General features: G+C 44.3%; 1 protein-coding gene across 2 annotated transcripts in view; it reads left to right on the top strand.

Annotated features, from left to right (window-relative positions):
* The window catches only part of LOC146862589 (uncharacterized), a 217,466-nt gene that overhangs the window by 112,991 nt on the left and 89,820 nt on the right, over window positions 1-14,655 (top strand). For both annotated transcript variants that reach the window (XM_085641795.1, XM_085641794.1), the window contains exon 5: window positions 11,232-11,371. In XM_085641795.1, the coding sequence (XP_085497921.1) occupies window positions 11,232-11,371 (140 nt within the window). The remainder of the gene's footprint in view (window positions 1-11,231; window positions 11,372-14,655) is intronic.

Here is a 14,655-nt window from a genome sequence, read left to right on the forward strand (position 1 = left end):
ATGGGATATCTGTGAGGCTACACAGAATGTCCTACTTCAAAGTTACATCTAATATTACACAAGTTATCCAACGATGCTCATTGAGGCCCCCGACTGTGAGAAGCACGCTTGATCATTCAGCTTACTGATTTGGATGGCATCCCTTCTACCAATGACGTCCTTTTGGAGGGTGTTGCATTCTTTTGCTCATACACTCTGATGGATTAACCTCGCTCATGCACCACACCACCGCAAGTTATTACATTTCTGATGTATTTCTAAAAACAAATGTTCTTCCTAAATGTTTTTTTCCCTTTATTATGGCCTTTTTTAATTTTTACGAATGAAGGTACTTTTTTTGAACTCTGCTCGCACTAATGAACTCTGTTTTCGTCCTATGTCCTATGCTTATGTACTATGGACTTACCAGGGGGAGGGTGTACATAGATGGTGGGCTGATTGTCGACAGTGCTAAGTTAGCATGAGCTTCGCTGCCATTAGGCTGCTTTTGCGCACAACACTATGTGTTTATTTTGCTAGACTTTATTTGTGACTTTTTCAATGAGAACTGTCTGCTCTTCGTGTTTTCTGCTGCGCTCTGAGGTTTAGTCTGCACACGATGTACAAGGTCGATAAACAATGCCCCTTGTTATTCTGTTCTGGTTAGTCCCTCACACCTAGACATAACATGACACACAGCTGCACTACTGAAAATTGTATGCTTTAATATTGCACACTAAGCATGTTGTTCAGGCACTTGAAGAAAGACCCTTCCAGAGAGAAGAGCTGTGCTTATCCTGAGATGTAAACCTTTCATCTAGGCCTTGAGGTATGGGGTCTGCTGACAAAGTTCAACTCACTGAGAGGTAGCTGTTCCTATAAGAAGGTGATAGTCAAACTATTCTGGTTGGTCAGTGGTGTTGATGTGGTCTCTGGAAATAGACTAGGTTGGGTCTGAATGAGGATTGAGGTATTCCTCCTTTTGGAATTCGTGCCCTCACACACCCTTGCAAGTGTCTTGCTTCATCATCGGGCTTAGCTCCTCGTGGGGGTGGCGCTGCTGTCCCCCATGGGCCCCGCGAGAGGGCTCTTTGTCGGAGTTCTTTTGAAGGAGGTGCCTCAGTTGTGCATGTGGGTGTGTGGGCCTATCTAAGTGAATAAAATTATCTTCACGGTACCCAAAAACAATTTTTAATAAAGAGTCCGGAAGATAAGTTTAAAGGACACCGGAAAGGAGGCTCTCCTTAAAGCAAATGTAGAGGAGGGACAGTGTATATTCCTGCTGCTCTCAATCCGTGAAAGTGAGTAGAAAGTGCGATTTGGTCAACATGTTTAGCGCATTCTGTGGGTTCATAGTGAATCGTAGTGCGCTTCGTCAGGACCGTGAAGTGGAAGGAAAAATCAGGGAAAAGCACCCTATAGTCCCACCCAGAGCTTACATTGTAAAATATTAAGTGCCAGGGCTCTGACCAGGAGGCCACTGTAGCTTGGACCATCCATTGCCCCGATCATCGCTGCCAAAACACGTACTAACCATCTCTCTCGCATGTAAATGCGTCAGTTCAGGTTATTCCAGGTCCTCAAAGCTAAAGGAATGTCTGGGGAGGCAGGTATTAGTGATTTTTTTTTAATGTATTTTGTTCCCTAAACAGCTCTTATAATGCTCCCCTCTAAATTACACGAGCAGCGCCACCTTGTGGCAGACTACCCTAAGTGTGGTGTTGGCAATTAGGTGCCGGTGCCGAGCGCCAGAAACCAATTAAGTGCCGGTGCTCAGCACCGGAAAGATCCGGCTCAAATTAAGCACTGGTCCCACCATACCTACACTGAGGTGTAATGCGTTTTTGGTGCTATGAGGAACGTCTTACTAGTGTTCCTTAATCCCAACCTGTTGGAGAAACAGAGAGGAGACACACAAAAAACAAGACAAGAGAATTGTAAAAACATATCAAACAATTGCATACTCGCTCAAGGTAGAGTGCCTATATGGTATTTCACATACCTATATATATTATTATGTGGCTTGCTCAGTATAGCACGCCTTAGTAGTCATGCTTAAGCAATAGTATGCATGACCGAAGACGACACACATTTGCGGCCGGTGCAAATAAAATTCCCACAGGCAGAGTGTCACCTACTGCTGACAACATCTTGGGTGACTTGTTTTTACATGCATGTGTCAAAAGTGAATTACCCAGGATTTTGTGCCTATGTGCTCGTGGCAGTCCATTAGCAATAACAACTACAGTGAAACTCTTGTATCTATCGAGTGAGTCCTTAAAAACGTGTCCGGCTGATAAGCCGCTATTTTTGCAGACTCGAATGTCAAAAAGGTCTTATCCGCCGACCCCTCTAGTTGACGGTTGGCTCTCGCCAGCAGACCCTGTAGCCGTGAAGAGGGATTTCTGTAGGTGCGGTAGGGGAAATGAAAGATTGCGTTAGCTCTTGAGTGCATGCTTCTAACTCACGTACCTGTGTCCACGATGGAGAGCAGCCAGGATAAACCTACATTCAGCCTTCACACTCGCAGCCCGTAACCTACCCTGCCATCAGAAGTCGCCAGTGATACTCGATAAGCCGGCACGCCTAGTTATAGCGTGTAAGCTTCTGGGGAGTGGGTGTGGGCGTGTTACATGACGTGACAGGACGTCGTGGCGTCATGGTAGCGTGATAGTGTTGGCCATGTTGGAGAGGGGTCTTACTGGTGATATTGACATAGACCACCTCAGAATGTAAGAAGAAAGTGCCATCATGGTGGTGAAGCATCCCCTTCGTTTATAGTGGTTGTATATGTTCGTAAAGGCTGTAAATACCTACAGCCATGGATTCATCTCTTACATTTGGGGGCTCAAATGGTGGTGTTAAAATAGTGATAAATCAATCGTGGGTAAACAGCCCGAGGTGGTGTTTGTGTTAGAGCGCTCCTTACTGAAATGGAAGATCGCCATTAAACTGATGGCAAACCTGTGGGCCAGCATCCAGATAGTCCTGAGGGCTTAGGAGTTTATTCAAAAAGTGCGGGACAAGAACACCGTTTTACACACCAATTTCATAATTACAAAGTGATGTTGGTATCGCGCTTGGGTTGTAATGGTGTCCATCATGTATCCTGCCCATATTATCGCAATCACACTTGTTAATTTGAGCCAATGAGTGTGGGGGTCCCAACCTATGTAATGTAGTGATACTGAATAATAAGAATAGTGAAGCCTTCCAATTTGGAATCTTATAATGTAAAGGCTAGTAATGGATTGTACAGAACTGGCCATGAGGTGAGTACAATAATTGGAGGACAGCTATGGTAATGCTATTTACTGCTGTTGTCCCATAATCAGTCATATAATTTAGGACATCAGTTCTGCCCATGGTATGTCATCGTTCAGGCCCCCTCTGTTGCTCTTTAATCAAAACACCCACCGCTGTTCTTGTCTAAACAGTGTGGGTTAGATTCTATGATTGTCCACCTTAGGCTGTTAGGGGGGTGGTTCTTCTCAAGAAAAAGACTTAATAGTCTAGTACTGTTTTTTTTTTTTTTGTTGGCAAGAAAATTATAATGTGCTTCCTCGTTGGGCCACAGAACAGCAGCGCAACTAATTGGGCAAACTGGTTTTCGAGGCTTCGTGCCTACATTTGACTACTCCAATCAAGGAAATGTAGAGGACAGTGGACACCAGAAGAGGCTTGGACGCACTGACTGAAAGCGATCATTATCCTAAAACAAGCATTTGCAATGCAATAGGTCTCGAATTACTGAAAGTGTGAGCTATTGGCGTTGCAAATAATAATGCAACACCAATAGCTCAAACGTTCTGTAATGCGAGACCTGTTGTCAATAGGGACTATTTCTGCAGGGTAGGATTTAGTTACATAACATGTTATAAATATACTAAAAACTGCATGAAGTATTGTGAAGGACATGTGTTAGAGCCGCTGTTGTGACTGTCCTTGTTCTGCCGTTGTAGCAGGGCGTGCCTCGGTGCTGTAGGAGGCCGGGCCTCAGTGCTGGTGTTGTAGTAGGCCGGGCCTCAGTGCTGGTGCTGTATGTGCTCTAGGAGGCCATGCCTCAGTGGCGATTTCCACTCAGTGCTTCGCTAGACCATGTTTCAGTTCAAATTAAGGAGAATAGAAGCTGGGGAATTCGGCCATCACGAAACAATGTGATTAAGATTCTCTGAAAGAAATATATAGCCAGGAACTAATGTGGACAAGGTGTGAAGGGACCTCCCTTTCCTTCCTGGATTATGATGTTTCAGTACTTGAGTAGAGCGCAGATAAACAGCGCAGGCAGAGTGAAAAAGTATGTTTGATCAATGGCGAAGATAGTTATTAAGATAATGCATTAATAGCCCGAGATGTAATACTTTTTGCATCGAACCTTGAACTTCTTAGGACTAGTAACAAGCATTTGCAATGCAATAGGTTTCGCATTACTAAAAGTGTGAGCTATTGGCGCTGCATTATTATTAGCAACGCCAATAGCTCAAACTTTAAGTAATGCGAGAGCTATTGCATTGCAAACGCTTGTTTATTATTATGAATACATTAAAAATTATCTTTTTGAACAGATCCTTCACCTTCGTGCTGATCAACAGCGCCAGCCCAGTTAAAGTGATCACCATAACTCGAAACCGGTTAACACAGATAAGGGATATTCTGTGAGCCTATAGCACAGTTCACATTCAATATATGGGCCATATAGGTCGGTATGGGTGAACATATCAACTACGTTTATCTCATTTAAAGCGTTTTCCTGTGATATATCAGTACATATTGTCTTTTTGGTGTACACTACTCGAGCCATTGCATTATGGCCGTTTGTGGTATAAGTAATTTTGGCCTCTAGTGTTGTTCTATGATTAGTGGCGTTCTATATCCATCGAATGAAAACAAATGCTCACTGTTTATTTACTTGGCATATCATGTCGGTATTCTAATTAAAATGCAGGTGGTATCTAAACTAGACAGTTATTTCTGTGAGTAACTGCTGTCGTATATAAATTGTGAACCTTCTATGGGTCAAGGTCATGTGACATTATTTCCTGTTATCTCACTGACGTTAACGTATGCGTGGTGTTACTTCCGCTACCCCTGGCACTTTGGTGAATCGATGTCCATGGTACTAAGTAGCTGTCCATTTAAAGTACTGTTTTTTTTCCCTACTTTGCTGGTTACATGATTGCGTTGCCCTTAATGACACCGCGTCAGTTTTGCGCGGTAAAATTGTAAAAAAAAATATTCATTTCTCGTAATTGTTTTATTGCAGGAAATGGCATTTTAAAGAGGTAACTGAATTGTAGCGGGCTTGAGCCACGAACCCCAGTTTCCATAAACCCTATGTTCTAACACAGTCGTTCTTGTTAAAAGGAAGCAGTAGGCGTTGTTCCACAAAGTGTTCTTTGTAGTACCAACGAAGCTGGTAAGTTCTGGTGTCCATAGGGTACGCTTGTTGCTAGCCCTTTTTGCAGCCAGCCGTCCGTTGACCGAACAGACATTTATTTGCTCATTCAGATGATACTAATACCGGAGGCACGTGGACTACTACCACACGGTGGCAGGAGAGTACTACTAATGAAAACTGTACTTTATTGTTGGCACCGCAAAAATAGTTTATATTGCCTGTGACAAAGGAAAACCAATACAAATTCAACAATATGAATTCCATTATTGGAGCGAAATTGTCAGTACTTGAGAAGCGGTGCATCTCTTTGAAAAAACCATTCCAGGTTCTGAGTTCTGGAAGGGGTGCTTTGGAGTCGTGCCGATCACGGGGAAAAGTGAGCCCTTTACCAAATATAATGGAAGCCATCCATGAATAATATTTGATAGGCAGTCAGGAGGTTTATGACAGCGATACTGGCAGATTTCACTTTTTTAATTCCGATTGCAGACTGTGGTTGACTGGGTTGCAGTAATATCTTGAGATGGGTGCATGCTTCACATGTTGATGCAACATCATGTTAATAACCATTGGAGTGATGCCTTGAATAAAGAAAATGCTGTAGAATCTGGAGAGACAGAGGGGTTTGTTTGGAGGAGGGTGCGGCCTGTAGGAACCACGCAGGCGACATAAGTGAGGTAAGTCTTTTACTTATTGGAGCAAGTTGGTGGCAACCACTTGCCACCAGTATCCCTGTCAACTGTCGCTCCCCGCTCCCTTACAACCCCACGTCCAGAATCTGTGTCATCCAGTTACCTAGACACAGGTAACCAGGATACCACATCTCCTTTCTTTACACAACCGACAAAGCTTACAACATAACACAAAGTATGCTCTACATAGCTTAGCACTAAATAATAACAAAATAGGAAGCACCTTATTGCTTGGTTGAGGATTGGGAACAAACACATCCCTTTAAGCTATCCTCAAAGACGTAACCCCAAGGTTCAATAACAAGGTATACCGGATAAAGTCCTATAACCATAAAATACACATTGAAATGCCATAAGCAAGCAAATGACCCATTGGAATATCATAAGCATGCAAACCACCCTCCCCCCCCCCCCCTCCTCAAATTTTCATTACGAAATGATCACATTTCTTGGGTAATTCTACAGGGCTACCCACGTGTGTCGCATTTGCACCATTACTCCGGACCACAAACTCGTACACAGAATCATAGGCTTCACCTCCACAACTTCCGCTCTCTTACCCCAACGCGGAAGCTATTACCTCCCTCTTTGCATTTGTCACCTCCTCCCACATCCAATCAATGAATGGAGGAATGTTGTCTTCCGCAGCAACTTGTCAATCAAGAATACGATTGCATCTGCCATCCTTCTAAAATGCCACACTTTCTTGTCACTCAAGCGGACAGATTTTGCATAGACTTCCTCCACTTGTAGAGGGCCCGAAAACCTGATATTTCCTTTTTTAATCTTGTAGCCCATTTTCACTCACCCACTCACCAGGTGCCAGATATACATCTTTCATGCCATGTTTCTTGTCGTAATACATTTTGTACAGTTTTTGCGTCCTATTCAAATTGGATTTCACAACTGCAGGGGTCCACTTACTGCAAATTCTCATATTACTCCAAGCCACAATGTGCTTAGTAAAAGGTCTCCCTCCTCTCTCTGTATCCTGTTCCAGAGGGTGTTATCCTGAAAGCCCAAATGGTGTTGTAAAACTCCTTCACCCAATCCTCACCAGCATAATAGATGCTTAAACACTCCCCATCACCACCCTATTGAAGCGCTCCACCACGCCATTGTCAGCTGGATAGTACAGTCGGGTTCTCTTCCCAAGGATACCATTCCTACTCAAGAAACTTTCATATTACTCTAAGATAAACTGTGGTCCATTATCACTCAATGTGGACTTTGGAATGCCCTGTCCTAAAGACAGTTTTTCCACAAAGGCAAATATGGTTTTGGTGTCAGCAGTTCCGGCTACTTCAATCTTTGACCATTTGGAGTAATGATTAATTGCAACAATGACATACTTGCACTCCCCCAACCATGTAGAATGGGACCCAAAATATCTATACTCCGATCTTCCCATGGATGTTCGGGATACTCCTGTCTCCTAATGACGGTCTTAACACACTTCGGGGTACTGTTCTGTCTCCTCTAAAAACATCACCCTCCTCACTAAGAGATAGCTCATGCTTGATCTCCCTCAAACCTCTGCATTCCTCCTGCAAATCTTTCTTGTTTGCCCAACCAACTGCATTTTTCACTCTACATAGCATTTCATCCTCCGCATATTCTACCTTCCATTCTTCCTTCATTATGGCATCTCTGCTATTCGTGATTACAGCTACACTGAAATCCTCCCAAACATATTTGGTGTCCACTAAGAAAGGCAAAGGAGAATGACTCCGATAATCTGCCACTTTTTTTCTTTCCCCTGGCAAATACTTTACATCGGACATGACATCTAACAATCCCACCCTAGTCGCCAATTTGTAGTAACTTTGCAGATGACAGGTGCGGTAAGCCTTTTATTTGAGAGCAAGCTGGTGGTAACTACTTGCCATCGGTATATCCATCAACTGTCACTCTCTTCCAATCCCCGCGTTCCAAAATCTGGGGCATTCTGTTACCTAGACACAGGTAACTGGGATACCACATGGTCTGACGCTCCTTAAATCTTGTAAGTCCTGGAACAACCGCTTTGAATGCAAATTCCATCCAGCTGCTGAGTAGAAGGTATGTTTGTCAGTTATTGAGGTACAGCAGGGACTCAGTAAATCTGATTCTCAAAAAGCACATTTTAATGTTGGAAACATTGCACAGCTGTCATTTTTCAAACAATAGATGTGCCACTTGAAGTCTAGGCAAACAAATCGGTGCCTAAGTGGACCATCCTACTTGGAATCAGCCAGGCATGGGCGATGAGTGTGTTCAGCCATGGGGAAGGTAGTCCTCCCCAGAAGAGGAGCGTCTACACGCTGTAAATATTTTGAAACTTCTTGGGTATGGAGCTCCTTTTTCTGATATTTTATGCAGAAGTTTCTAATGCAGAGAGGGCATTTGAAAGGCTGTTTTATTTCGAGCTGCATATCATTTGTCTGTCCAGTGTCATCTGAAAAAAGGTTGCTTGGGGGGGGGGGGCAGGATTTGGCTTGATTACCAATTTGTAAAATTACAGCTAGTACCTAAAGTTTTTCTCGGAAGCCCTCAGCCGGCGCTGACTAATGACGGAGTTGCCGAAACATACGGCTAGATAGCCTTCATTCACCCCATGACTATTTCTTCCACCACCGTACACTCGCTGACTCTTTATTTCAGTCATGCAGGATCTTTTTCATATTTGGTTTCTTCCTTTGATGCTATTTTTCCATCTTTCTCTTCCTCCTCCGTTTTTTTCTCTCTCTCTTGCTCTGGGCCAAATATTGATGAAGGAAGGAAGTGATGATCCCCAAAAATGAGCCCCAGTGGGCCCCACCTGCAATCACTGGCCCACATTTAGCCCTTACATGGCTTCCCCTTAAAGCTGCCACTCTTGTGTTGAAATTCACAGAGCAAGATTTTGTTTTAAAAACAAACTCCAACCCTGCTGTGTAGAATGTATCTCACGCAGTTAAGGATACAAAGCTAAGTAATTCAACTCTCCAGGAAGGTATTTTTTCACATACTGTTACTTGCTTTGGAGTTGTACTCTGTGAACTTATTTTTCAGAAGTTAGAAGTACGTCCTCGATTGAACTTCGACATGAGCAAGTACTCTGGTACCATGTGTGAGGATAAGGGTAGTCTCCCCCAAAGGAGGTAGAACGTGTCTCAGGGTCACCTCCCGTATGTATTCGAGGAAATCCATGGGATATCATTGTTCATACCTTCTAAATGTGTACGTAGTCAATAGATCCAGTGTTGCTCTTTCCAGTAATACTTGTTCTGGATTCCTTGTGATGTTATCGAACTTTCAGTCACTGCCCATTTCAAGTCATCCATTGTATGGTCTGTTGTGATATAGGGATTGGCCGCCTCTGTTGTTTTTCTTTTTCAACATACGTTGCGCCCATGTTCTTCAGTGCAAATTTTACTTACCTAGGCTTACAAGGGCATGATCATGTAAATGACAAATGCAGCGTTACAGTTGGTATGTTTTTCGCACTATCCATATGTTTTTTTTTGTTTTGTTTTTTAACAAAGATTTATTGTGCAAGGTGCCACTGACATACACAGCAGTTCGCCTACAACCCTGTGGCCGGTGGCGTATACACATAAGGCACATCACACAGCTTCATAGCCCACATCCCGGAGGCCGGGCAGCGTTGTTCTTAAGAGTTGCAATTCTTGATGGTATACAGTGTGTGTCTGCTGCGCTACAGTAATCCTAGACGGATCTCACATTTTTATATCAAACAAACAACGAGGTGTCAGCCCAACCTGCCGCTATCAAGACTCCTACTCCTTGCGTATAAACAAGACAATGAGACTCTTGTCCGGGTACCCATCCGTCTCTCTTCCTTCCCATCGGTCGTCGCCTATGGCCACTAAGTTCCACCCTATTTGCCAGCCTCATCTATTAGTCGGAGTTCAGTAGTTGTACCTGTGTGTAGTGTGCATCCTAGATCGTAAAGTAGCTCTGTCCTCTATTGTACTGGGTTATTAGCTCCTACTTCTGCTCCTGTAGTTGTCTCTACAGTTGGGCCCTCTCCTTTGCCTTTCAGGTATGTAGTGTATAGCCCCCAGAAGTTCTTTGGTCTGCTCCGTGGTGGGAGTAGTTCGCTGGAGTTTTCTGATTGTGTGCAACAATAAACGACATCATGTGCCCACTGTGTCACTGTAGGCAAGGGTCCCCTCAACCAGCACATTGCCACTCTGCGTTTTGCCATCAGAAGGCCTAAGTCCACCAGCCTGCGCGCTGTCCTCGGTAGTTTTTTGGAATAGCCCAGCATCGCCACCGCCGGGTCGGGAGCAACCTATCAATATGTTTTTTAGTTCCAGTTCCAAAGTCTTAGGACAGAGCTCAAGAAGTGGACTGTGTTTTTTTCCAAATTGCAATTCTTGCCCGATATGTGTGAGTATGCTCATGTATTACCTAAATCTCTATTTTTCAGCATTCGTAGTTTTGTGCAGCATAAAGAGAGCTGTCTGCCTTCGTGCCAGACAGGGTGTTACACTTAAAATGGAACCATGATGTTATTAGTTGTAACATTTTGAGGCACAGTTGTCTCCACTCCATTTACATTTTTTAGAGTGGGTGGAACACATACTCCTGCTACTAGGTGTATTTTACCTTGTTTTGTTTTGGAATTCTATCTCCGTATGGCAGTAGGTGTTCTGTTGCGCTCTGTGATGTACCTTTGTGTAGTGCCCTACGAGGATCTTATATCTGGTAATGTATAGATCTCTGGTGCTCTTGTTCTGAGGTCTGAAATGTGAGCCCTCGGTAGTGCAGCTTAGAGTATTTAAAAGATAATCCAGCTGATCATCCTCGGTTAGCCCAAATTCATCCAGAAAAGCTGTGATCTAAACTTAAGCAGCCAAGTAAATTGAAAATATATGCAGAGCTCTGACCAATGTGGTATGTTTCATTATGCCACCCCAAGATAATCCTCATCTGAGCTAAGTGGGGCAAAGACGACTGCCTTCCATTATGCCCCCAGACTGGGTAAACAGTATGACATTCTAAAAATAATATTTAATCCCAATGTATGTTCTTTTACGCAGATTGATTCCTCAGCCATTCTAGTCATACTGAACATGCTAATGTGGCATGAAACAAATCTACTTTGAGAATATTTCTTTTATATTAGCATTGAGATTGTATTGTATCATTAGTATGTTTTTTTTTTTTTTTAGGATGAATACCAAGATTGAGTTGCTCCATGTGTCCTCTACTCCTGTTGCAGCGCAACAATTCAAACCTAGTGAAATTGATATAAAGCCTGCTCTAGATGCTATCTCCTCATTAAAGCTAACAACAGAGGATCACTTCAGAGGTAACGTGCAACAAAGCGTTGAATAGTCCATAAAACAGAATGAAGACGTCAAAATATTGAAATGTTGAATGCTGTGCTCCCCTAAATCACTGAACACTAATGATCCGAGTGCCTGCTTTGCAAAGGACTAGCTTGTGTATAGTAACTCAGACGGACAGCGTGTTGACAGATACATAACATAACCCTGCCTAAAGATGGAGGTCATGCATACACACTGGGGAACTGCAAAGTGAAGGCGGTGCATGTGATGATATCTGCATAGCAACCTTTCTGCTGCCTTGAGCAACTTAACTTTTCTAGGGACTTAGTGTTTCATCTCCTCCTGTATATTAATGACTGGTGAAGCCTCCACACCGGCATGTAACATTGGGTTTGACCTGGGGAATAGGGATCTAAGCCATCATTTGTGAGTGTTTGGGGAATGCGTATCAATGCCCTGATGAGCCTAGACAGTAGGAAAGCAACTGCACACTGAGCTTTGACCAATTGGATTCAAGTCTGCTTGAGTAGAGCAGGGATATTGCCCACGATGGTGGGAGTAAGGAGGCTAAGGTCACGATGTAAAGTGGTAATGAAATTGAGCATAAAGCAAGCTAAGCCAAGCTAAGCCACTTGTTAGATGGATACTCCGATCTTTCCTTAGTCCTCAGCTGAAGCTTCTCCTTGGACACATCTAGTGTGAAGTTGAGGGCAGTCAGTTTGTCAATCCTGGATCTGCGCCCACTGCTCTGATGCAGTCTCTGGACATCTGTCTATCGCGGAGAGGGAATTCTGTGATTTTGACAAATTTTCATAGTGATGAAAGTCATTCTCACGAAATCAGGCTGATGAAACTCCATTATAGAGAAATGTCAAAGTGCTGAATTTTTTGGGGAAAAAGTAAATTATCTTTTTTCATTAATAAAAGAAGGATAAGAGTCATTGTAGTTTTTCTTGTGACTCCCTCAACTCGGTAGTGTAAAAAAGTGCCCTCTTTGTGTAATGGTTGCCCCCACTTTTTGCTAAACTGCTGATGTACTTTGACTGAGTGTACCCTAGGTTCCTGCCACACAGGTACCCAGGGCCTTCGTTCTTTCCCTAAAACTGCATTGAAACAAAACCCAATTGGCATTCTTTGGCCACAGGTCAGTCCCTTGTAAATGGTACCACAGGTACCAAGGGCACTGTGGCCAGGGAAGAAGGCCTCTAAGGGCCGCAGCACTTATTGTGCCACCCTTAGAGGCCCTGTACCTTTACACACACACACTACCATTGCAGGCTGCGTGTTTGGTACAGAACAAAGTGAAGAGTCGACATGGCACACATCCCTGTGTGCCATGCCTACAACCCACTGCCCTAGCATAGATCAGTCATCCCTCTAGCTGGGTGCACTATACCAGTGGTGAGGGTACAGGTGCATGAGCCCTATACCCTTGCAGTGTCTTAGCCAATTCTTAAACATTGTAAGTGCAGTAATGCCATTAAGAGTATATGGTGCTGGGAGTTTGTTATTACGAACTCCACAGCCCCATAATGGCTTTACTGAAAACTGGGAAGTTTGGTATCAAACTTCTCAGCACATTAAACCCACACTGATGCCAGTGTGTGATTTAATGAAAAATGCTCTCACAGGGCCCCCTGAAAAATGGCCTTACACTGGTGTCCAGGCTGAGTGGATGCCCGCCAGCTGCCACCACCAGACATTTCTGGACCCCTGGGTCGAGAGCCTGCTGCTCTTGGGGGTCTGAACCAATGCACATCCTGGGATGAGGTGCCAAGCCTCCTAACCCAGGATGGGCAGGGTCCACAAAGGGAAATCTTCAAAGGCTTTCTCCCATTGTGAGCTACCCCAGGCCTTTGCTGCTTCCAGCAGCTGGCCCCCACAGGTTCTGACCCCCACTTTGGGTGGGAGAATAGGCTGGAAAACCAAGTGAGGAAGGGAAGTGTGCCCATCTTTACCAACCCCACCCCTCAGGTGGGGGAGGCGAGGTGAAGCACAACTCCCAGTCCCCGCCATCTTGCAGATGGAGGGACCCAGCCAACCAGAGTGAGGCATATGTCCCCTCCCACTGGAGGGTGGCATAATAGGGGGTGTACCCACCCCAAGAAAGGCCTTTCTGAGGCCCCGAGGTCGGATGCTATAACGTCGCTGCTACACACAGTGTGTCACTGGCTGGCAAAATACGCCATTTTACTAGGACTCAAGATACAACACGTACTCGTGTGTGTTGGAGCCGATAAGGACTCCGAAGCTGTGACTCTTCTAAAACATTTCCCAGCCATTAAGGCCTGGACGGAATTACACCCGGCCAGAAGGCTCAATCTTCCTGAACATATAAAGCCCTGAGGAAGTCGCGGGTCGTGTTCCTGATCGATGAAACACGTGTTGGCTGGAGCGACAGCAAGAAAACGTTAAATCCACCTATATTTGTCATACTTGTTTACCTTGTCATAAGTTATTAACTACTTATATGTACATACTGTCTGTATGTGTGCCAGGGCCTGATACCAACTGCATGAGTATAGCCCGTATTGTGTGGGCAATCTCTATGTATGACCGTTAGGGCAGGCTCTGAGCTGGTTGCACTAAATAAACAAACATTTCCTTTATCTTTGCCTGATATCTGAAACTGAATTGAGTGGTCTCAGCTCACAATAGTAGTGTTATAATTGCATTGTCAAAACATTCCTTTCTTTCTGATTACGTATGGAGCACTCACCCAATACTTAGTAGGTTTAAAGCTGACTGGAATGATTTCAGAGCAAGTCGCTCATTCACGACCTGCGTGGGAAGGGGGACAAACAGGAGCAGATTGTAATAAAAACGGTCGCTTACCCATATGGCTCGAATATGTTCTCAGCATCTTGTACTCCGTGAAAGTGGCATGGCGAGTAGCCCTTCACCTTCATCTGTCTCCCTTACTGAGACGTGCCAGAGGTAGGATAGTTATACATGTTTCCTGTGTGAAATGTAAGAAAAGACAGGAACGGCAACTTTGGCGGTCGTCTTGGGTAGGTCGGGGTGCCGGAGTGTCCCATAGACAACAACGAATGACTTGCAAAGGGGGATGCCCAGTCGGGGGCGATGCCTGCTTGCTCGGTGTATACTGCGTGCCCCATATTCTATGTCTTATGGCATTCTAAGTGGCTATTGTGAGTTCGCCTAGAATTAGTGGTGTAAATTGGGAAGGCTAGTGTGCCGGCACAAGTGTGCATTGTGCACGAGGAGGTAGTTTTATCAGTGGCATTATTGGCCCATATGAGGCTGTATAGGGTAAATGACTGATATATTGTATGAGGTGGTT

This window comes from Triturus cristatus, chromosome 2_2 (assembly GCF_964204655.1).
Source record: "Triturus cristatus chromosome 2_2, aTriCri1.1, whole genome shotgun sequence".
In the NCBI taxonomy this organism is placed as follows: Eukaryota; Metazoa; Chordata; class Amphibia; order Caudata; family Salamandridae; genus Triturus; species Triturus cristatus.